This window comes from Bos taurus, chromosome 19 (assembly GCF_002263795.3).
Source record: "Bos taurus isolate L1 Dominette 01449 registration number 42190680 breed Hereford chromosome 19, ARS-UCD2.0, whole genome shotgun sequence".
Taxonomy (NCBI): domain Eukaryota; kingdom Metazoa; phylum Chordata; class Mammalia; order Artiodactyla; family Bovidae; genus Bos; species Bos taurus.
The window spans coordinates 20,744,541-20,769,154 of record NC_037346.1 but is presented as its reverse complement, the minus strand read 5'-3'; the positions used below and the strand labels follow the sequence as shown (position 1 = coordinate 20,769,154).

The following is a 24,614-nucleotide window of genomic DNA, read 5'->3' as shown; positions in this document are numbered from 1 at the left end:
GATCAAACCAGTCAATCCTAAAGGAAATCAACCCTGAATATTCATTGGAAGGACTGATGCTGAAGCTAAAGCTCCAATATTTTGGCCACCTGATGTGAGAGCCAACTCATTAGGAAAAACCCTGATACTGGGAAAGATTGAAGGCAGGAGGAAAAGCGGATGACAGAGGACAAGAGAGTTGGATGGCATCCCTGACTCAATGGACGATAAGTCTGGGCAAGCTCCGAGAGATGGTGAAGGACAGCGAAGCCTGGCGAGCTGGAGTCTATGGGGTTGCAAAGAATTGGACACAGCTAAGAGACTGAACAAGAACCCCAGTATTCTTTTGGTTTCTATTGACATGGAATATCTTCTTCCATTCCTCACTTTCAGTCTCCATGTGTCCCTCACATCTGGAGTGAGTCTCATGTAGGCAATATACAGACAGGTTTTGTTTTTTCATCCATTCAGTCATTTCTTTTGATTGGAGAATTTAGCTCACTTACAATTAATTACTGATAAGCATATATACCCATTACATTTTGTTAACTGGTTTCTGGCTGTTTTGTAATTCCTCTGCTCCTTTCTTTTCTCTTGCTCTCCTCCCTTTGTGATCTGATGACTGTCTTTAGTGTTCGGTTTGGACTCCTTTCTCTGTATCTTTTACGTCGCAGTTTACATCTTTCTATCTTGTGTCTCCATTAACAAATTACTGTAGTTAATAGTTCTTTTATTTTCCTTCTAATCCTTTTATACCCTCAATATATACTTTTATAATCAGAAAAAGTGGTACATTTATTTTTATAAATACCATTGTATAATCATGCCTCAAAACAACAAACCAGGGATCTTTTTCATCAGATTAACTGTAATCAAACATATAAACCCATCTATGGAAAATCTTGCACTTTAAGATTTATTTCTTGGTCATAAGACATAAGCTATGAGATGGTCCACTGCTTTAAACATAGTTCCATTTATATGCAACAGAACAAAATGTGTGCATAAAATCAAACTGCTACAATATGTGGGCAGACACATAGATTCACATATTTAACTCAAAGTAGTAAGGACCTCAGGTAAAGGTAAGTAACTCATAAATGCTTTAGAGACCATCTGTAGATGGCAAATCTAGCAATCACATATATAATCAAGTGTTTAACAAGTATTCGTTAATATTAAGACAATTATACAGTGGAAAATTATTTAAGATCTAATTTAACAGAGCAAATATAATATACACAATATATATAGAATATATATATAACCTAATGTATATATTATATACAACTTATATACATAACCTTATATATATCAGATAACCAAAACGAAACCTTTAAAATATTGCTCCCTTTAGTGACCAACATAAAAAATAAAAAGCTGTAGTTTGGTATAGAAATGGAGGTAAAACACAGATCAAAACTTACTACATAGTAATAAAGAACATGCTTACCTAATTCAATACAAGTTATACCGAGAGACCATACATCTACTTTTCCATCATACTGTCCTTCATCCATGGCTAAAATTACTTCTGGGGCCATCCTAAAAAAACAAAATGTCATTTAAATTAAAGTTAAAAAAAAATGTATGCTAGTCTTTTAAAATGTAATGACTATCTATATGGAGAACACTTGTGTGGATTCCTGGCAAGACATCTGGACATAATAATTTTGAAAAAGAGAAATAAATGCATTACAGGTTGTGAGGTAAATATTTAACTTTGCTTGTATAGTGTGACTCATTCTCACCATCTATCATGATCATGTAACAGCATCCTAAAGGAAGGATGCCTGAGAGCAAGGTTGTATTCTGTATCTGTTCAAGTTTGCGGGTTCGAATATTGTATATCCTTTAGCCCAGTGATTCTCAAACATTTTGGTCTCAAGATTCCATCTGATTTTTGCTTGAAAGAGGGAATTTTATCACTGGCACTGAATACCATCAGTTGTTTCCCTTGAAATGACAAGCTCACTCCATGTATTTCAGAAAGTCTCTGTCACACTATCCAACAATGACTAACCATAGCTTGTCAGTCTTCTTTCAGATTAGAATAGTGTTCCATAATAAAAGTGGCTAGGGCAGCTGATAACTAAAATCATCACAAAGTTATTAACTTTATAACCAACCAACATGTGTCTTGGTTATAAAATGAAACACAGGACTTCCCTGGCAGTTCAGTTAAAACTCCATGCTCCCAGACCAGAGAGAGCAACATGGCCAAAAAAAAGCTAATTCCTGTCTTTCAGTTCACTCACTCGATCCTGTCCAACTCTTTGCGACCCCATGGACTGCAGCATGCCAGGTTTTCCTGTCCATCACCAACTCCCAGAGCTTGCTCAAACTCATGTCCATCAAGTTGGTGATGCCATCCAACCATCTCATCCTCTGTCATCCTCTTCTCCAGCCTTCAATCTTTCACAGCATCAGGGTATTTTCCAATGAGTCAGTTCTTTGCATCAGGTGGCCAAAGTATAGGAACTTCAGCTTCAGCATCAGTCCTTCCAATGAATATTCAGGACTGATTTCCTTTAGGACTAACTGGTTTGATCTCCTTGCAGTCCATGGGACTCTCAAGAGTCTTCTCCAACACCACAGTTCAAAAGCATCAATTCTTCGGCACTCAGCTTTCTTCACAGTCCAACTCTCACATCCATACGTGACTACTGGAAAAACCATAGCTTTGACTAGACAGACCTTTGTTCGCAAAGTAATGTCTCTGCTCTTTAATATGCTGCCTAGGTTGGTCATAGCTTTGCTTCCAAGGAACAAGTGTCTTTTAATTTCATGGCTGCCATCACCATCTGCAGTGATTTTGGAGTCCAAGAAAAAGTCTCTCACCGTTTCCATCGTTTCTCCATCGATTTGCCATGGAGTGATGGGACTGGATGTCATGATCTTCATTTTTTCAGTGCTGTTTTAAGTCAGCTTTTTCACTCTCCTCTTTCACTTTCATCAAGAGGCTCTTCAGTTCTTCATTTTCTGCCATAAGGGTGGTGTCATCTGCATATCTGAGGTTACTGATATTTCTCCCGGCAATCTTGATTCCAGCTTGTGCTACATCCAGCCCAGCATTTCTCATGATGTACTCTGCATATAAGTGAAATAAGTAGGGTGACAATATACAGACTTGACGTATTCCTTTCCCCATTTGGAACCAGTCTTTTGTTCCAGGTCCAGTTCTAACTGTTGCTTCTTAACCTGCATACAGATTTCTCAGGAGGTGGGTCAGGTAGTCTGGTATTCCCATCTCTTTTGTTTCACAGTTTGTTGTGATCCACAGAGTCAAAGGCTTTGGCATAACCAATAAAGCAGATGTTTTTCTGGAACTCTCTTGCTTTTCCAATGATCCAACAGATGTTGGCAATTTGATCTCTGGTTCCTCTGCCTTTTCTAAATACAGCTTGAACATCTGGAAGTTCACAGTTCACATACTGTTGAAGCCTGGCCTGGAGAATTTTGAGCATTACTTTACTAGCATGTGAGATGAGTGCAATTGTGCGGTAGTTGGCACATTCTTTGGCATTGCCTTTCTTAGGGACTGGAATGAAAACTGACCTTTTCCAGTCCTGTGGCCACTGCTGAGTTTTCCAAATTTGCTGGTATATTGAGTGCAGCACTTTCACAGCATCATCTTTTAGAATTTGGAATAGTTCAACTGGAATTCCATCACCTCCACTAGCTTTGATAGTAGTAATGCTTCCTAAGGCCCACTTGACTTTGCATTCCAAGATGTCTGGTTCTAGGTGAATGATAACACCATCATGGTTATCTGGGTCATGAAGATCTTTTTTGTACAGTTCTTCTGTGTATTCTTGCCACCTCTTCTTAATATCTTCTGCTTCTGTAAGGTCCATACCATTTCTGTCCTTTATTTGTCCATCTTTGCATGAAATGTTCCCTTAGGATCTCTAATTTTCTTGAAGACATCTCTAGTCTTTCCCATTCTATTGTTTTCCTCTATTTCTTTGCACTGATCACTGAAGAAGGCTTTTTTAATCTCTCCTTGCTATTCCTTGGAACTCTGTATTCAAAGGGGATAGCTTTCCTTTTCTCCTGTCTTTAACTAGGATCTAATGTTCCTATGATACTTTACCTTTTACTTCGTATGTAATTTGGTATTAAGTACAGTTGCTGACTGTGTCAATAAGATTATTACCAGGTACACTTGTGTATGTGGGTAGCAGGTACCCATGTGCATTTGTGGAAAGACATATAAATATGAGCTTAGTTCCTGTGTTCCAAATGTACTATACACAAATTTTAAAATATATTCACTTTATTGTAAACTTTCTATTGTCAATAGCAGGGTATTTCCAATGTGTTCTTTAGGATGTTGAAGTAAGTTTGAGAAATTATAGTTAGGAAAAATTAAATGAGTAATTTGTTCTTTATTGCAGAACGTTCGAGGGCCTTTTTAATATTTAATACACTGATGTCTAAAGAGGGGAAGCACTAAGAAATATCATTCACTCACAGAACCCTTTTTTTAGAGAAGAGGACACTCTATCTAAACTAGGGTTTTACATAAGAAATTTTTGGTCATCTAGAGTAGCGGTCTTCAAATTTTTTTATTCATTATTTACCTTCAATGAATTTATAAAACCTATGTATCCCTTGCACATTTTTGAATTGATATATAAATTTTATAAACAGTTGCAAAGGATATAATGCACAGTATATGTCCACACATACACACAGAGTATATGTGCTTTAAAGATACTCAAAACTTGGGGTTGCAGAATTAGTTCACGCAATTTGTTAAAAACACTGCTGTGTAATATAATTAGCAAAGGCAGTCTTCATGGTCATATCAATCAGTTACACCAGAATCACTTTGTGCCAGAAAGTCTGAATTCAATGCAAATAACATGTTAATGCATCCCCATGACAACCATGTCACAGTTATAAATTCTACACTGGAAAAAAAGAAGGGAAGGGGAATGACTGGGGAGAAAGTAAAAGCAAGGGATAAAAGGAACAGAAGACAGATGACCGTAAAGGTACAAGGACTTGCCAAGAGTTTGTGTCCTGACTCGATCCTATATGTTCTCAAATTGTTCCTCTGGTGTTGCTTTGAGGCTTTGACAGTCCAGAGCAGAGAATCATTGCAATATTCAGGTTGGGTTAGAAGCCTTTCTTTTATAAAGCAGAAGGGAGATTTGAAAGGCAGGTGAAAAGATGACATAGTGGGCCTAAGACACCACTTTCAGTATACACGGAGAAAGAGGATACATTTGAAAGTTGAAGATCTGGAAAATTATTCCCTTCAAATTCGCTGACATTAATAATAAATTACTTATGGGTAAAATTAGATGATTCTATTTTCTTGGGCTCCAAAATCACTGTGAATGGTGACTGCGACCATGAGATTAAAAGATGCTTGCTTCTTGAAAGGAAAGTTATGACAAACCTGACAGCTTATTAAAAAGCAGAGACATCACTTTGCCAACAAAGGTCCATACTGTCAAAACCATGGTTTTTCCAGAAGTCATGTACAGATGTGAGAGGTGGACCATAAAGAAGGCTGAGCACCAAAGAATTGATACTTTTGGATCGTGGTACTGGAAAAGACTCTTGAGAGTCCCCTGGACTGCAAGGAGATCAAATCAGTCAATCCTAAAGGAAATCAACCCTGAATATTCATTGGAAGGACTGATGCTGAAGCTCCAATGCTTTGGCCACCTTACGTGAAGATCCAACTCATTAGACCCTGAGGCTGGGAAAGACGAAGGAGAGGGAGCAACAGCATGAGATGGTTAGATAGCGTCACCAACTCAATGGACATGAATGTGAGCAAACTCCAGGAGATAATGGGGGACAGGGGAGCCCAGCGTGCTGCAGTCCATGGGGTTGCAAAGAGTCGGACACGATGTAGAAACTGAGTAACACACTTAGATGATGTCTAGAATTTCTTTCAAATTTAGGGGGGAGAGGAAGAGAGGGAGAGGTGAATGCATAGGGCAGGACAGACCATGTGATAATATTGTTGGGGTGAGTGACTGGTATGTAAGGGTTTGTTATACTTCCGCCAAGTATTATGTATCTTTAAAATTCTCCACAATAAAAATAAAAACAAAAAAACTCCAGAGAACTCCAAGTCCACTACCAGTCTTCAGGTATTCTTAGTATGAACATCAATGATATACAGTAAACATAAATCTAAAGAAAATACAAAAAAAAAAAGAAAATACAAAAATTTCTACTTAGCATTTCTAGCTTCTCCCCACTTGAATTTTTATTAAAGTCCCCACACCCAACATGATGCAAATAATAGAAAAGAATGTAGAAAGAGGCAAATTTTAAAAATTGGGGGATGTAAAGGGAGCACTCCAAATCTGTATTTGAAACTAACTATAATATTTAAACTTAAAATGTCCAAAATAACATTTTGTTTTCAGGAAAAAGATAAGACACTTTAAAAAATGCACAACCATATACAACCACACACAATTTCAATTATGAGGATTAAATCCAGATAAGATTATTCTTACCAATATGGCGTTCCCACAAAAGAATTGGCAGGAGATGCCATGGAAGCAGATCCAAAGTCAGCAAGTTTCACCTGGCCTGGCTCTGTCAGAAGGATATTTCCTGCTTTGATATCTCTGAGTTTAAGGAACACAAAAAATTATTTCTCTTTCCTTCACTGGATTGTGTAAAAGCATGATAAAAATAAAATAAAAATTCATAAAATAGAAAAGGAGAAATCAAGATAATTAAGTCCAAGGATAATCTCTCAATTGGGGTAGAATTAATTAAGATCTAAAATACAACACAAAAAATACAAAATTCATACTAAGTAACAATTTTGTAAAAGAGGAGGCAAAACAGCAATAAAAGACAGAAATTCAGGTGATTAAAGTGTAAAGTCTATATTTGAGGTCCTATTTATTGGTACAAACATGGTTTTAAATGGCTTTAAAAATTAAATTTAAATAGCTGACCACTCCTTTACAACGGTAAGATTTCTGAGCAGTCTACTTAATGTCAAAGAAAAAAAAAAAAGAAAAGCATTTCATGTCCCCAATCATTTTGAAACCTTAGGATAGTTTTCCTAACTAAATATGAAATGAAAACAAACATTGGGATAATGTAATATCCATGACTGTAGAGAATTACGGATATTTATAAAATGGGACTGTAAGTCCAATGAGCACCATAACATACAATTATCCTTTCAAAAACAGAAAAACTAAGTTCTTAAGTACTTACTATAGTACAGTTCTTACCACAGTACTGTAGCGAACATAAATTAATCTATGTTCCTTCCATTCATTTCTTTTTTTAAATGAAGGGGTACTTTAGGGAATTCTCTGGTGGTCCAGTGGGTAGAACTTGGTGCTTTCACTGCTGTGAGCCCAGGTTCTACTCCTGGAGGGGAACTAAGATCCCACAAGCCGCTAAGTGCAAAGAAGTTAGGTTATAATTCCAAATCTTCTATTCACTTATTTACTAGTATGGAAATTTCTCCTGGACCTTACTCTAGGACCTGATGCTACTATAAAGTTTAATATGCATTCCCTGATTCACATATATAGTCAAAACATGCTAATTTTCTTCTAAAATAGGCAAAACTAATACCAACGCTAAAAATGCATTATAGAACTGCTTAAAGTTACTATTTATTATAAAGGATCATCGAGGATTAATACTCAAAAGCATAAAAAGTATTAAGTATCTTGTATTTATCCAGAGCATGGAATGAATGGAATAAATCTGGCATTATCACTTACCAGGAATTCAGAAGATCTAGGTTTAGTTCTAGTCTAAATCTATCTGGCTTTGTAAACTTTGAGAAATTAGTCACAAAATGGGAGAGCAGTTTCTTATAAGACTATGTAACCCTTATTGTCCTTTCCATTCCCCAAATTAAATGACTCCACAATTAAATTTCTACCACAAATCTATAAAGCGTACAATACAGGCAATATCTAAGAGATATTAAGGTTTGATTCCAGACTATCCGTACAAAGTGAGTATGCAATAAAGCAAGTCATATGAATTTTCTGGCCTCTCAGTGCATATAACAGTTATGTTTACACTACAGTGTAGGCTACTTAGTGTGCAATAGCCTTACTTTAAAAAACAATGTACATAACTTAATTCAAAAATATTTTACTGCTAAACAATGCCAAAACAATCATAATGGTAACATCAATGATCACTGATCACAGATCACCATAACAAAAAGGACGAAAAAGTTTGAAATACTGTGAGAATTATCAAAATGTGAAATATAAAGTGAGCAAATGCTGCTAGAAAAATGGCACTGAAAGACTTGCTTGACACAAGATTGCTACAGACTTTCAATTTGTAAAAACAAAATATCTGTGAAGTGAAATAAAGCAAAGCACAATAAAATGTATGCCTGTACTTCAGAAAGTCTGGCATCATGTATAGACAAAGATAAAACTTATCTTAAACAGAGAGATCAAGTGTACCAGTATGTTGTTCTTAACATGGACAAGAAGAAATGCTTTTATTTGGCTATAACCAACAAAATTTCAGGGTTAGTAAGTTTCAGGGTTGGTAAATACAACAAGTCATTGCTTATTAGTATATAACAATTTTCAAACTACTTACCTATGGATCATGGTATGAGAATGTAAGTAGGCTAATCCCTGGAGAGCACCATGTGTAATTGCTGCTATTTCCACTTCTTGTAATGGCTTTTTGTGAACTTAAAATAAAAAAAGTTATTTGAAAATACTTTTTATTTTTCTTTAAAAATAAATATAGATACCTAATATATAGGGCAATTTTTACAAACTAACAGTGTGCAAGAAGGGATATTCTCAAGACAATAAAATAAGCCTACTGAACTTTACAACTTGTATATAGCTGTACCTAGCTGTGTAAGTATAGTTCACAGCCAATTCTGTCTAACCTGACAACAAATAAGCAATTATTTGGTGACTACAAAAACAAGAATAATAAATGTTCTCCCTTTATTCTCATATACCTTCACTGTGAATAGAAGAACAGATTAAGGTGAATGACAAAGAATTAAAAAAAAAAAGTCATAATGAGAGAAAAAAATCACTTTTATGCTACTATATAATATTTAATGACCACAGTGCATATTATGCTGAGAACATAGAAAAGTTTAAGATTTTTATTCTTTCTGAAAAATTTGTACGTTATTTTTTAGAAATTTCTCATTGAATTCTCATTTTATTGTGCTAATATTATTTTTTCTTAATAATTAAAGGAAACCTACCTTCTAGTAAATCTGAAGCAGATCCTAAACAATATTCCATTACAAGCTACATGGGAAAAAAAGTTATGAAAGCATTAAAATATATTATTAAAAAGATTCTATTTGAGATTAAATAAATTTACCAAAGAGTTCAAGAAGACAGCTTAAAGCAAAACAAATCCTAGTCACCATTTACCTTAAAAAAATGAATATTTATGTATTTAGTAATTTGTCAAATGTGTAAGTAGTGTTAATGGTACATTTACCAACATACAATTACTTGTACAAGATGTGTATTTCAGATATAACTACTACTAAAATTATAAAGGAATATACATACGCTGTTACTATTAATCTATAGTATACAGTATGCAGCGATACTGAAAATTGCTAGGAAGCAAAAAACTGTTCTCTGAACAAAGCTTAGGTTACAGTTAACGCAAACACAGAGCATCTTGAGCATCTTGACCTGGCACATAGAAGAGCATCTCTTCTATGTGCCAGGTAAATCCTCACAAATACCTTATGAGGTAGACCCTATCACTATGCTTATTGTACAAATGGAGAAACTTGAGAGACAGAGAGGTAATCTCCCCAAAGTCACTTTAAAAAAAAAAAAAAGGTCAAAGTTTTTTTTTAACTACAGCCTTTTATTTGAGTACCACCATGACCACCATCAAAATTAAACTGGATGAAAATGCACCCAAGATTACAAATCTAAGTTCAGTATACTAAAATGAAAATTAATTGTGAATTACTAATTACTCAAAATAAGGAATCATTCTTATTTAAAGAAAATTTGCCTTTCTCTTAAAAGATACAGTTATTATGCCCACACTGCTACAATATTACTACCATTATCACCTGAATGGTAACAATGGGGCAAAATTAATTCCCACTTCTTCTAACAAAGTGTCTCAACTCTCTAACATTAGTATTATTCAGCCAAGGAATCATAACCAGTTCAAATTTCACCAGGACTCATCAGGACTTCAACAAGATCTTTGTGGTTAAACAGATTACATTTATGTCAAAGATATGCTAGATTTCATCTTCAAATAACAGAACTGCTTTCACCAATGTTTGATAAACCATTTGAAGAATGATACTACTAAAAATGTCTGAGAACATTTTACCAGGTACATAAAAAGTTAGCTAAATCTCTGCAATAAATTTGCAAAACCTGTATTATCTTCTTTGCCTAGGATTCTAGGAAAAGCTGCTCTTCCTCTCAATAAGAACTAACATTTCAGCCAACTAAAATTATAGCAAGGGGAAAGAATATACCTACCCATGCTGTGTGCTCACGTAAATAGCAGCCTTTGTATTCTATACTGTTGGGATGTTTTATTCTTTGTAGAAACTTGACTTCCTTAATAATATCCTGCCACTTCTGTGGGGAGAAAAAAAAACAAATAAAGGAAAAAATTATGAACAGCTGCTTTTCCTTAGCAAGTTGTATAAGAAAAAAATAATTATTAGACTAAGATGGGTTATCAAGGACATACAACTTTATTTGTAATATTTAAATACCAAAATAATAAATTAGAAACTTACGTTTATACAGTATATAACTCAATTTACACAACTTACAAAATTATTCCATTCAGGGTAGGACAAATTTTAGTTTTGTAAAATGTACCATCAATGGGTCTTATTAAAATTTTACAATCACACATCAGATATATTGATGAAAACTATATACCATATTTAGTGATTTTTCTTCAAAAGTTCAACTTCCCTTTCTTAATTGTAGCTTTTTGGTGTATAATTTACATAGCACAAAGTTAATCTATTGTGTTTTTGGCTTATATTGTCTGCCAAACATTAAGGTTTAGTTTGCTTTTTAAATTCAAATGAAGATTTTAAACCCCTAAGTGCACACCTTCTAAAATAAAATGTTAGAGAATAATTCATTACTATATGGGAAAGTGGAAACAGTGTCAGACTTTATTTTTTGGGGTTCCAAAATCACTGCAGATGGTGATTGCAGCCATGAAATTAAAAGATGCTTACTCCTTGGAAGGAAAGTTATAACCAACCTAGATAGCATATTGAAAAGCACAGACATAACTCTGCCAACAAAGGTCCGTCCTAGTCAAGGCTATGGTTTTTCCAGTGGTCATGTATGGATGTGAGAGTTGGACTGTGAAGAAAGCTGAGCGCTGAAGAATTGATGCTTTTGAACTGTGGTGTTGGAGAAGACTCTTCAGAGTCCCTTGGACTGCAAGGAGATCCAACCAGTCCATCCTAAAGGAGATCAGTCCTGGGTGTTCAATGGAAGGACTGATGCTAAAGCTGAAACTCCAATACTTTGGCTACCTCATGCGAAGAGTTGACTCACTGGAAAAGACCTTGATGCTGGGAGGGACTGGGGGCAGGAGGAGAAGGGGACGACAGAGGATGAGATGGCTGGACGGCATCATTGACTCGATGGACATGAATTTGGGTGAACTCCAGGAGTTGGTGATGGACAGGGAGGCCTGGCGTGCTGCAATTTATGGGGTCACAAAGAGTCAGACACGACTGAGTGACTGAACTCAACTGATATGGGAAAGTTCAGAGGGGGGTGGGGGGGAAACAGTATAAAAACATTTTCCTACATATTTTACTAACAGCATTCCTCAATGACACATACCAAGAAATACACATAAACCTTCAGTTATAAGCTACTCCATGACAACCTTAGACACTTAGGCCATGTCCTAAACATAGTTACTCTTAAGAAGCAACCAGAGAACTCTAAGAATACAGGATACTAGGTCCATATCCAGAGACTCCAGAGGTTTGGCAGGTGTGGGATAGGAACTAGGAAGTCTATTTTTTGTCCTTGTTTTAGTTTTCAATCTTTATCATTGACTCGGGCCATATTTACAAAGCCAGGGAAACTAGCATAATAGAAAACTTTAGAAAATATTTTGTACTAGAATGTAAGACCACATAATTCCAATGTTATTTCATAAGCCCTCAACAAAATAAAGCAAAATATGTTCACAATTTTTATATAAAATGTGTAAGATATAAATTCTAAACTCAGAAAATGTTTCCGCAGCTTTCAAATTTCAAAGATAGTTGACACTTTTAAAACAAAACAAAACCCAGTATTTTTTCAGTGTAAAATAATGTCAAGAAGGACATTAGTATTAGATGAGAATAGATGACTTCTAAATGAAACTTTTTATTCTAGGTGTGACTAATCAAACAGATTCCAATACAGTACAAGTGCACCTATGAAAGCTATTTCTAAAGTTGTGCTACAGAATGGAAAATAAGAGACAGTAACCGTGTAAGAAATTGAGTTTTTTAGGTATCAAAATGATGGAACAGTAATATAATAGTGTTGTACTCATTGTATGATCACCACAAAAACAAGATTTATCATAAAATAATGAAATTCCAAAAACGTAGAAAACCAAAATCTTTAAAAGTTAAAGACTGATCCAGCAATTCCAACTCTGATCAAACACCTAAAAGTCTGTACAGAAACTAAGGACTCAAAAAAAGTATTTGCATGTTTGCTGCTGCTGCTGCTGCTAAGTCACTTCAGTCGTGTCCAACTCTGTGCGACCCCATAGACGGCAGCCCATCAGGCTCCCCCGTCCCTGGGATTATCCAGGCAAGAACACTGGAGTGGGTTGCCATTTCCTTCTCCAATGCATGAAAGTGAAACATGAAAGTGAAGTCGCTCAGTTGTGTCTGACTCTTAGCGACACCATGGACTGCAGCCTACCAGGCTCCTCCATCCATGGGATTTTCCAGGCAAGAGTACTGGAGTGGGGTGCCACTGCCTTCTCCGAACCTATGTTTATAGTGGCATTATTCACAATAACAAGGCAGCAACAGAAACCTAAGCATTCACTGACAGATGAATGGATGGATAAACACACACACACACACACTCACAGGAATATCACTCAGCCTTAAAAAGGATGGAAATTTTGACACATACCACAACATGGATAAACTCTGAGAACATTATGTTAAGTAAAATAAGCCAGTCACAAAAGGACAAATGCATGATTTCACTTACATGAGATACTTAGTCAAATTCATACAGACAGAAAGTAGAATAGTGATTTCCAGGGGCTGAGGGAAGGAGGGAATGGGGAGTTGCTGTTTAATGGGCAAAGAATTTTAGGTTTTTAAGATGAAAAAGAGCTCTGGAGATGAATGGTGCTGATGGATACAAAACAATATGAATGTCCTTAATGCCAGTGAACTGAATACTTGAAAATGATTACAATGGTAAATGTGTTATATGTATTTTACCACAATTAAAAATAATTATGTTGAAAAATTAAAGATTTACAGATCCCAGTTTTTAAAAATAGACTATATTCCACAAAATAAATTCATGCAATTAAATATACTGAAAAGCACTAATCATAATATTAATGAACTAAAGTATACTCATCGTAGTATTAATAATTGTATTTAAAAAATTTTTCATATTAGTTTTTTATAATCAGCCCTTAATTTCCAAATCATTAAAAAAATTACATACATATAATTTACTATTAAATGCATCTTATCCTAGCTTACTCCTTTAGAAACTGATAATCGAATAATATATTATACCACAGTTTAAAAAAATTAGAAACTGGGGCCAAGTTGGGAAGCTTCTAAGATGCCAGTAATGTGCTGATAATGGGCTCTAGGGACAAGTTAAATGGGTACACTCAGTTTGTGGAAAAAAAAAAAAAAAAATAGACTGAGATATATGTTGTATTTGTATGTACTTTCAGGTACGTTATACTTTTAGAAAAAAGTTCAAAATATCCTCAATTAAAAATAGCATGTCTTTTTCTAGCATGTGAATAAGAATGTAAATATCTCACTTACCTCAGTGGACTGCTTTCCACTGTAAGACATTTTCTTAATAGCCACCACTTCATTGGTGCGTACATCTCGGGCCTTAAAAAAAAACAAAGAAAGGATTATTGTAAAAATTAACAATCTGGGCAATAATTTCTTTGAGAATAAAAGCATTCATAAGCTACCTGTCAAAAAGGACATCAAAACTGACTTTGAAGAACATTAAAAACCACCACCAATAACCATATAGTGAAACTTATCAAATCATCCAGGAGCTGGTACTTTGGAAAGAAATATAAAGCAGGGTTTAACTTTCAGAGATCTATTTAAGGAAAAAACAGAAATTTGAACAGCACTATAACAAAGAGACAACATAAGACTAGTATATATACATATAAGCCTATGCTAATCAACTTTGAAATTGCAATGAAATGGACAATTTTCTAGGAAGGAATAAATCACTACAACTGATCTTAAGAAGAAAATATGAGTAAAAGAAACAATGGTGGCAGACTGAAAAGAACATCAATGAACTATCTTTAAAGTACTCTTGAGTGGGGAATTCCTTGGCAGTCCAGTGGTTAGGACTCTGTACTTTCACTGTGGAAGGTGTGGGTTTGATCCCTGAAGTCCATGGAATTCTCCAGGCCAGAATACTGTAGTGGGTAGCCTTTCCCTTCTCCAGGGGATCTTCCCAGCCCAGGGATCGAACCCAGGTCTCCCACATTACAGGCAGATTCTCTACCAGCTCATCTACAAAGGAAGCCCAAGAATCCTGGAGTGGCTAGTCTATCCCTTCTCCAGCGTATCTTCCCAACCCTGGAATTGAACCAGGGTCTCCTGCATTGCAGATGGATTCTTTACCAACTGAGCTATCAGGGAAGCCCAAATAAAGACCAGAAAACTCTAGAAATTTTTTAAATATTATAGAGCATTAGAAGAATTTTTCATTTGGATAAAATACACTATAATTACAGAAATACAGAAGATTTTTACTAGAAAAAATTTCATAATTTACCACATTTTTGTAAAGGGGGAAATAAATATATAAGCACTTCATAAATGCTGAAAATGTAGAAAGGGCCCCACTCTAAATACATTCAAATGCAAAAAAGGCCACATTCTTAGAAAACACAAATTAGAAATGTAGATTCTTAACATGATGAAAATGAAAGTCGCTCAGTACTGTCCAACTCTTTTCAACCCCATGGACTATACACAGTCCATGGAATGCTCTAAGCCAGAATACTGGAGTAGGTAGCCTTTCCCTTCTCCAGGGGATCTTCCCAACTCAGGGACCAAACCCAGGTCTCCCATATTGCAGGTGGATTTTTTACCAGCTGAGCCACAAAGGAAGCCCAAGAATACTGGAGTGGGTAGCCTATTCCTTCACCAGGGGATCTTCCCCACCTAGGAATTGAACCATGGTCTCTTGCATCACAGGCAGATTCTTTACCAACTAAGCTATCAGGGAAGCTCTTTCTTAACATGATAAATCACCTCTATTGTAAACAACTATTAATCAGGCTTAAGACAAGACTGCTAAAATGCTATCACAATTATTATTTAATAGTGCTGAAGTCAGTCTGAAAAAAATAACAAAATATAACAGGAAAGAACTAGAAGTTCCAGTTTCTATTTAACTAGAAAAGAAAAAGCCAAACTCCTATGTGTTAAAAAATTATACTATACATTAAGAAGGTACATGTGAATAGCTGCGAAATAATTAAAGTGGATTCACTAAAAGCATCAGAACCATCTCAAAACATCTTTTGGAAGAACTCATCTTCAATTCAAATTTTAAGGAGTTTCCAAAGATAAAACTTCTAAATTATTTTACGGTGATGGCTGCTAAATTCATATTTACTGATAATGATTGAAATGCACACACAAAATCGGTGAACTTATGGTATATAATTTATACTTAAAAAAAGACAGCACATCTGTAAATTATTTCTCAAGAGTGGCCTGAAAAAAAAAGACTCTGTTAAGTGGGTCTTGGGAAACTTACTCACATTCCAATTTCAATTACCAGTGAATTGGTTAGGAAACTGGCACTACTTATTGTAATGGGTGAATCAGATCTATCCGCAGAAGCTCTGGCTTGAATATATAATAAATTTATTTTTTCAAAATATTCTCTGCTTATCTAAGAACCCCTTTATTTTAATCAACATTTCTAAACAGCTATATTCCTTTCTTTTGTATCAGGTGAGATATACTTTACATACCATACAATTTTGGCATTTAGAATATTCACTACATGCAACCAACACTACAGTCAATTTTAGAACTTTCATCACCTCAAAAACAAAGTCCAAATTGTTCATTTAGAAATAGTTAAAATGGTAAATTTTGTGTGTATTATACAATAAAAATCTTCTCCATTAATAAAAAAAGATAGAAACTCCATACCCTTTAGCTAACACCCTCCTGTTCTTTTCTCTGCCCATGCAACGCCAAGCAACAACTAATCTACTTTTCTGTCTCTCTAGAGATTTTGCCCTTTCTGGACATTTCATATAAATGAAACCAGGTAATATGTGGTCTTTTGTGACTGACTCTTTTCCAGATTCATGACTAATGATACTGAGCATCTTTTCATGTGCTTCTTAGCTATTAACACATCTTTCTTGGAGAAATGTCAATTCAGACTTTTGCCCATTTTTAAATTAGATTGTTTTTTGATTGATTTAAGAGAGTTCTTTACATATTCTAGACACAAGTCCCTTATCAGATTATGGATATATGATTTACAATTTTTCTGCTCCTATTCTGTAGGCTGTCTTTTCAAGACTTTGAAGCATAAAACTTTTTATTTTTGATTATAGTCAATTTATTTTTTTCTTTTGTTGCTCATGATTCTGGTGCCACATTTAAGAATCCTTTGCCTAAACTAAGGACATGCAGATATACCCCTGTATTTTCTTCTAAGAACTTTACAGTTCTAACTGTGACATTCAGGTCTTTGATCCATTTTGAGCTAATTTTTCTATGCTACGAGGTATGTGTGAGGTGTGTGCATGTTTGTGCTCAGTTGCTTCAGTTGTGCCCAACTCTTTGTGATCCCATGGACTGTAGCCCACCAGGCTCCTCTGTCCATGAAATTCCCCAAGCAAGAATACTGAAGTGCACTGCCATTTCCTTCCCCAGGGGATCTTCCTGACCCAGAGACTGAATCATCTCTGGGTCTCCTGCACTGGCAGGCAGGTTCTTTACCACTAGCGCCTCCGGGGAAGCCCAGGCTACTCTCCAGTTGCGGTGCACAGGCTTCTCATTGTGATGGCTTCTCCTGTGTTGTGGAGCACAGGCTCTAGACACACGGGCTACAGCAGTTGCTGCATGTGGGCTGAGTAACTGCAGCTCACCGGCCTAGTTGCTTGGTGGAATGTGGGATCTTCCGGGACCAGGGATGAAACTGGTGTCCCCCTGCATTGCAAGGTGGACTCTTAACCACCAGACCCAGGGAAGCCATAAACTGCTATACTTTTAACTGGCCAAAGCTTAATTTAAAAGTGGGTACACTAAATGCCATGTAGTATTCTGGACTGGATTCTAGGACAGAGAAGAGACAAACCAGGAAATGTAGAAAAACTCGGGACACCAGTTCGATCCCTGGTTGGGTAAGTAAGATCTCACACGCCATGGGGCAACTGAACCCACATGCCACAACTAGAGAGAAGACCGCACTGTGCAACAGAAGATCCCACAGGCTACAACAAACACCTACTGCAGCCAAAAGTAAAAAAAATTATTTAAATAATAAAAATAAAACCCCACATAATAAAGAATACATAAAATAACACATTATAAAATAATTACATTCATTTTATTGATATAAATAATATACATTATTAATAAATAATACATGTTAAATTAAAACATGACCATTAATAAAATCCAAACATAGTAATGACAGAATTCAAATTAAATGACCAAGTTAAAACGAGATAGGACTTTTATTTATTCGTGTTTTTAAAAAGCAAAATATAAAAATATTAAATGTTCATTAACATGTTTTCCTTCCCTTCAGGATCACATATCTTGCTTACTTATCATGTCTTACTAGTTCCTCTAATCTAGAACAATTTCACAACCCTTCTTTGTCTTTCATGATACTGGTATTTTTGAAGAATATACAGTGGTATTTTTAGAGAATGTAACTAAACTTGTGCTTGTCTGACAGTTTTTCAAGATTAGATTCTGATTATACACCCCTGGCCAGAACACTAGAAGAATATTGTGCCCTTCCCAGGGTATCTTATCTGGAGGTATACAATGTGTCCATTCCTCACTGGTGTTACCAATTTTACTCACCTACTAAAGGCATTGTCTCTGGTTTTCCAAAGTGTATAGTTAAAGTTACCATTTCCTACCTTGTATCTAACAAGCAATCTGTGGAGAGATACTTTAAAACCATGTAAATATATTGCTCATCAAAAATTTCCCTTAGATTTAGCAAACACTAAAGCCCCAAACAAAATGACAGTTCACTATGATGATAACAAAATGCTGATTCCCCCCCATAAACACCTATGCCATTCCCTTCACATGTATCAGTCAGGCATTCTATTTTAAGGAAAAGCTCTCCCTTTTCATCCATCCATCCTTCTCTATCATGGAAATTATGAATTCCCTTTTTATTAAATGGGTATAATTCACTACTATCTTTACACTGATGTTCAAATTCTTTCAGATTTGGCCCTCCAAGCTGGCTCCATTTTCTTTCTGACAGGCCCCATTTTCTTTTTCTTTTTTTTTAAAGCACTTTTTAGCTTTCTGATACAGGGTCTTATAAGGCTTATCTTTTATGTTCCCTGCCCCTGCAAGAAAATGATACATTTCTCCAGAAAGCCTAGATGGGAGGTGAGTTTGGGGGAAAATGGATGCATGTGTATATTTGGCTGAATCGCTCTGCTGTGCAGCTAAAACTATCACAATATTAATCAGCTATACTCCAATATAAAATGAAACATTAAAAAAAATAACCTACATGTGGAAGAAGTCTCACAGAATATCTACTGAACACTGGCAGAAGACTTCATACAAAACAAACAAAAAAAGATCTCATACAACCAAAGTTGCAAGAATGATCACCATGTAACAGGGTAGGGTGAATTTTAAAAAAAAAAAAGGAACTGGGACAGGACTTGTGCCCCTGAGGGTGAGCTATGAAAGAACAAAGTTCCCTCAGTCTGGGAATCCCCTTCACTTCTTGGGAGATGGGCTGGGACAGACAGTGAGCTTCACAGGCTCAGAGAGAGTCCAGCAACCAGCCTGCAGGAGACAGGGCAGGCAGAGACCAGCACAGATGGTCCTGGCCACCTCCCTTTACTCCCCACCCCAAAATGCACATCTGGGCCGCAACAGAAATCACAAAGGTCTGTCTAGTCAAAGCTATGGTTTTTCCAGTAGTTATTTATGGATGTGAGAGTTGAACCATAAAGAAAGCTGAGCGCCAAAGAATTGATGTTTTTGGACTGTGGTGTTGGAGAAGACTCTTGAGAGTCCCTTCGACTGCAAGGAAATCAAACCAGTCAATCCTAAAGGAAATCAACCTTGAATATTCATTGGAAGGACTGATGCTGATGCTGAAGCACTTTGGCCACCTGATGCAAAGAGCTGACTCTTTCATAAAGACCCTGATACTGGCAAAGACTGAGGGCAGGAGGAGAAGGGGGTGACAGAGGAAGAGATGGTTGGATGGCATCACTGACTCAATGGACATGAGTTTGCGCAAATTCCAGGAGATAGTGAAGGACAGGGGAAGTCTGGCGTGCTGAAATCCACAGGGTCGCAAAGAGTCAGACACAACTGAGGGACCAAACACAAGTTAACACACATGTAAAGGGACAGGCAGGGCCCTACCACAGCAGCCTCATTTTCTAGGAGCTCACAGTAGATGTGGCCCCACCTCTATGAGCTCAACACTGGTGGATTCACACTGCTACTGGCAGCTTTGCAAGCTCAGTGTCTGAGGGGCGTTACGGGGGATTACTGGTGCTTCCAGAGATGGGGAGGTCCAGTATTGGCAACTGAAGGATTTGAGGGCACAGGCACACAGAGGCAGAGCCTGGGTCTGGACTGATTCTGTAGCCCCCATGGCAGGTCCAGGTGCCTGATTGTGGTGGATCTCCCCAGTTGGTTTTGTGAGCACAGAACCTGAGGGATATCCAGGGTGACGGCCTGTATTCCTCAACTGAGGTGGGGCCAAGGGTAGTGCCAACTACAGTGTACTTTGTGAGTGCACACAGCAGGCTGCACCACAGAGCCCACTTCCTGGTGGACAGCTTCTGTGGAGGAATACACAGTGGCTGCACTCCCAGCAGAAGCACCCCATTCCTACCTACCTCATACCATAGCTCAGAAACCAATTTGGGGGCTTCCACTGCAATAACTGGGAAGCAGACCTTATCTCCAACAGGGCTGTGACAACTACAGAGCAAACAGGAGGCCCTGCTCAACATCCAGTGCACTATCAAGAGGATAAAAGTCACCATACACCGAAGAAAGACGTGGCAGGCATCTGTATTAAAAACAGTCCCTGGGCCAAAAATATCAGACTCACAAAGGCTACATAAGGATGCTCTCACATAATGAAAAGGAAAAAGAAATACTATGTGAGCATTAGCCAAGGAAACCTATCAATAATATCAAAAGTAGATTTTTAAAGCAAGAAATACTGTAAAAGGTAAAGAGTGAAATCTTAATGGTAATGGGACAATTCAACAAGATACAGTATGTCTAAATTTGTATATTTCTAGTAACATTAGAAATGTAAAAAGTAAAACAAGATAGAGCTAAAAGGCAAAATAGATATCAGTGGAGATTTTGAAACACCTCTTTCAGTTACTGACACAACACACAGACAAAAACAAACTAGTAAAATCAAAAGACTCAAAAGATCTGAAGACTATAACCTACAAATATTAGCTATTTGACATACATAGATCATCACACCAACAAAATTTTCCAGTGTACACACTAGAAGAAAATAATCACAAAAGATACATTGACTGATCAAGTAACCCAGATACACAAGGAAATCCTGAAAACTCAATTAAAAAAGAATACCCAATTTTCAAAAACTGGATGTAATATTTGAACAGATACTTCCAAAGACATGTGAATGGCCATTAAGCCTATGAAAGAGAGCTCAACATCACCAATCATTAGGGAAATTACACATTAAAACCTAACTAAAATACCATTATACACCCATCAAATTAACTCCAAATGACCATCAACATCTAATGCTGGCAAGGATACATACACTGAATTCTCATACACTGCAAATGGGAGTGTAAACTTTCTACTTAGTGAAAAAAGTCTGGCAATTGGCCATAAAACTAAATATACACTTTCAACAAATCTTAGGTAATTACTTAGAAGAAATGAAAAATTGGGTCCACAAAAAGACTTTTGTGGACTTTTGTAAATAAAAAAATCTTTAAATTCAAAAATGTTATTAAAAACAAAGAAGGACATCATGTATTAATAAAGGTTCAATACATCCAGAAGATATAATTGTAAACATTTACATACCTATGGACAGATCATTATGTATAGACAGTTCTACAGTAACAGTTGGAAACTTCAACTGTTATTTAGTCACTAAGTCATGTCCAACTCTTTTGCTACCCCATGGACTGTAGCCCATCCAGGTTCCTCTGTCCATGGGATTTTTCAGGCAAGCATACTAGAGTGGGTTGCCATTTCCTTCTCTAAAAGATCTTCCCAACTCAGGGATCAAACCCACATCTCCTGCGTTGGCAGGCAGATTCTTTACCACTCAGCCACCTGGGAAGCCCTGAAGACTTCAATACTCGAAAGGAGAGGACAACCAGACAGAAAATAAGTAAGGAAATAGAGGACTTAACATAATAAACCAACCAGATTTACAGAATGCACATTCTTCTCAAGTGCACATGGGATATTTTCCAGGATAGACCATGTTGTGCCAAAAACCAAGTCTCAACTGATTTTAAAAGATAGGTATCATCCAAAGTATCTTCTCTGACCTCAACGGGATTAAGTCAGAAATCAATAACAAAAAAAGGAAAATTCACAAGACTGTAAAAATTAAACAGCACACTTTTAAACCAATGTACCAAAGAAGTCATAAGGCATGGTAGAAATACTGAGAGTTAAATGAATAAAAAAATACAACACATGGAAACTTATGGAACCAAGTGAATGAAGTGCTCAGGAGGATATACATTCATTCCCATTTTTTAATAAGCCAAGAAACTCAATAACTAAAACTACTGTCATACTATATACACACAGCAATACAAGTGACTATAAAATGAACTATGGCCTCTGTCTCTTTATATTATTATTTTTTATTTTTCCATGACTGAATTTTAAGTATTCTGGTCACTGACTTAAGCCTTTAACACTTACAAAATAGACTGCTCCAAAGCTTCCATGGCCAATTTCTCTGAGATCTGTGAAGAGCTTCTCTGGATCTTCTTTGAAGAAGAGCTCTGCAATTTCAGGGTCCTTCAGGCTGCCCGCACGGTTGGTTGATGGCATCCTGCTGGGCAATCAGCTGTCTGATTCTAATTTTATACTGCTATCCCAATCCTTGGTTCATCTGTATGAATGAAGCCACGCTGGCATAAGCTATTGTAGAGAAATAAGAGAAGAAAAAAGTCAGGAAAAGCTGCTAAGAATAATTTGTATAAGATCATTTTCTGATAGCATATATAAAGTTACTTCAGGCCGAGAATTTCACTGAGAAAGAAGTGTGATCTGCTAGTTCTGCTGCTAAGTCATGTCCGACTTCAGTCGTGTCCGACTCTGTGCGACCCCATAGACGGCAGCCCACCAGGCTCCCCCGTCCCTGGGATTCTCCAGGAAAGAACACTGGAGTGGGTTGCCATTTCCTTCTCCAATGCATGAAAGTGAAAAGTGAAAGGGAAGTCGCTCAGTCGTGTCCGACTCTTAGCGACCCCATGGACTGCAGCCTACCAGGCTCTTCCGTCCATGGGATTTGCCAAGCAAGAGTACCAGAGTGGGGTGGTGCCATTGCCTTCTCCAATCTGCTGGTGCAGGAGTTCCTAAATCTGGCTCATCATCACAATCACCTGTGGGGCTTAAAAAAATAAAGGATTCCGATATACAGGTCAGGAAGCAACAGTTAGAACTGGACATGGAACAACAGACTGGTTCCAAATAGGAAGAGGAGTACATCAAGGCTGTATATTGTCACCCTGCTTATTTAACTCATACGCACAGAGTACATCATGAGAAACGCTGGACTGGAAGAAACACAGCTGGAATCAAGATTGCTAGGAGAAATATCAATAACCTCAGAAATGCAGATGACACCACCCTTACGGCAGACAGTGAAGAGGAACTAAAAAGCCTCTTGATGAAAGTGAAAGAGGAGAGTTAAAAAGTTGGCTTAAAGCTCAACATTCAGAAAACGAAGATCATGGCATCTGGTCCCATTACTTCATGGGAGATAGATGGGGAGACAGTGGAAACAGTGTCAGATTTATTTTTGGGGGGTCCAAAATCACTGCAGATGGTGACTGCAGCCATGAAATTAAAAGACGCTTACTCCTTGGAAGGAAAGTTATGACCAACCTAGACAGCATACTCAAAAGCAGAGACATTACTTTGTCAACAAAGGTCCGTCTAGTCAAGGCTATGGTTTTTCCAGTAGTCGTGTATGGATGTGAGAGTTGGATATGAAGAAAGCTGAGTGCCGAAGAATGGATGCTTTTAAACTGTGGTGTTGGAGAAGACTCTTGAGAGTCCCTTGGACTGCAAGGAGAGCCAACCAGTCCATTCTAAAGGAGATCAGTCCTGGGTGTTCACTGGAAGGACTGATGCTAAAGCTGAAACTGCAGTACTTTGGCCACCTCACGCGAAGAGTTGACTCATTGGAAAAGACTCTGATGCTGAAGGGTTGAGGGCAGGAGGAGAAGAGGACGACAGAGGATGAGATGGCTGGATGGCATCAATGACGAGATGGATGTGAGTCTGAGTGAACTCCGGGAGTTGGTGATGGAGAAGGAGGCCTGGTGTGCTGCAACTCATGGGGTCACAAAGAGTCGGACACGACTGAGCGACTGAACTGAACCACACATAGGGTAAGCATTACCAGACACACAATTTAAAAATTAAATAAATGTTTACATCTTAGAAGGTTTATCTAATCCTTACCTAATTCTCAGGTAGTGAGCCCACTGGCAGAAGACACAGGCTATTAAAAAAGTATGCATGCCAACTTAATGTGTACCCATAGGAAGTTTCTAACAACAGAAAGGTTAGATTCCCATCTATTAATGATTTTCAAATGTAAGAAAATACACAAAGAATTTAACTCAGTAAGTTGTCTTTCTTTTCCTTTCTTATGCCAGTGTTTAATCAACTCTTTATACAGACATTAAGGTTCTGGAATGACACTACCTGAATATGTCCTGGCAACACTAATTACAAGCTGTGAACTGAGTAGCCTTATTTTCCTAAACTGTAGAATGAAAACAATAGCCTACCTAATACAGTGGTTGGTGAAGGTTAAATGAATAAATAGAAGCATAGATTAGTATTTAGGCATAGTAAGCACTACATTAAATGTTAGCCACTTAACTAAATAAATTCA

The 24,614-nt window shown here is 37.0% G+C and overlaps 1 protein-coding gene across 3 annotated transcripts in view; it reads right to left on the bottom strand.

The window, feature by feature from the left end:
* TAOK1 (TAO kinase 1) overlaps positions 1–24,614 on the bottom strand; it is a 110,229-nt gene that overhangs the window by 41,438 nt on the left and 44,177 nt on the right. The window contains exons 2-8 of one of the 3 annotated variants that reach the window (XM_005220110.5): positions 22,403–22,624; positions 14,024–14,095; positions 10,473–10,574; positions 9,203–9,248; positions 8,566–8,662; positions 6,474–6,587; positions 1,433–1,524 (exon numbers count right to left, since the gene is read on the bottom strand). In XM_005220110.5, the coding sequence (XP_005220167.1) occupies positions 1,433–1,524; positions 6,474–6,587; positions 8,566–8,662; positions 9,203–9,248; positions 10,473–10,574; positions 14,024–14,095; positions 22,403–22,534 (655 nt within the window). In that variant the 5' untranslated portion in view covers positions 22,535–22,624. Of the gene's footprint in view, positions 1–1,432; positions 1,525–6,473; positions 6,588–8,565; positions 8,663–9,202; positions 9,249–10,472; positions 10,575–14,023; positions 14,096–22,402; positions 22,625–24,614 lie in introns of those variants that run through there. The other 2 variants (NM_001206100.1, XM_024980290.1) reach the window with 2 other exon arrangements.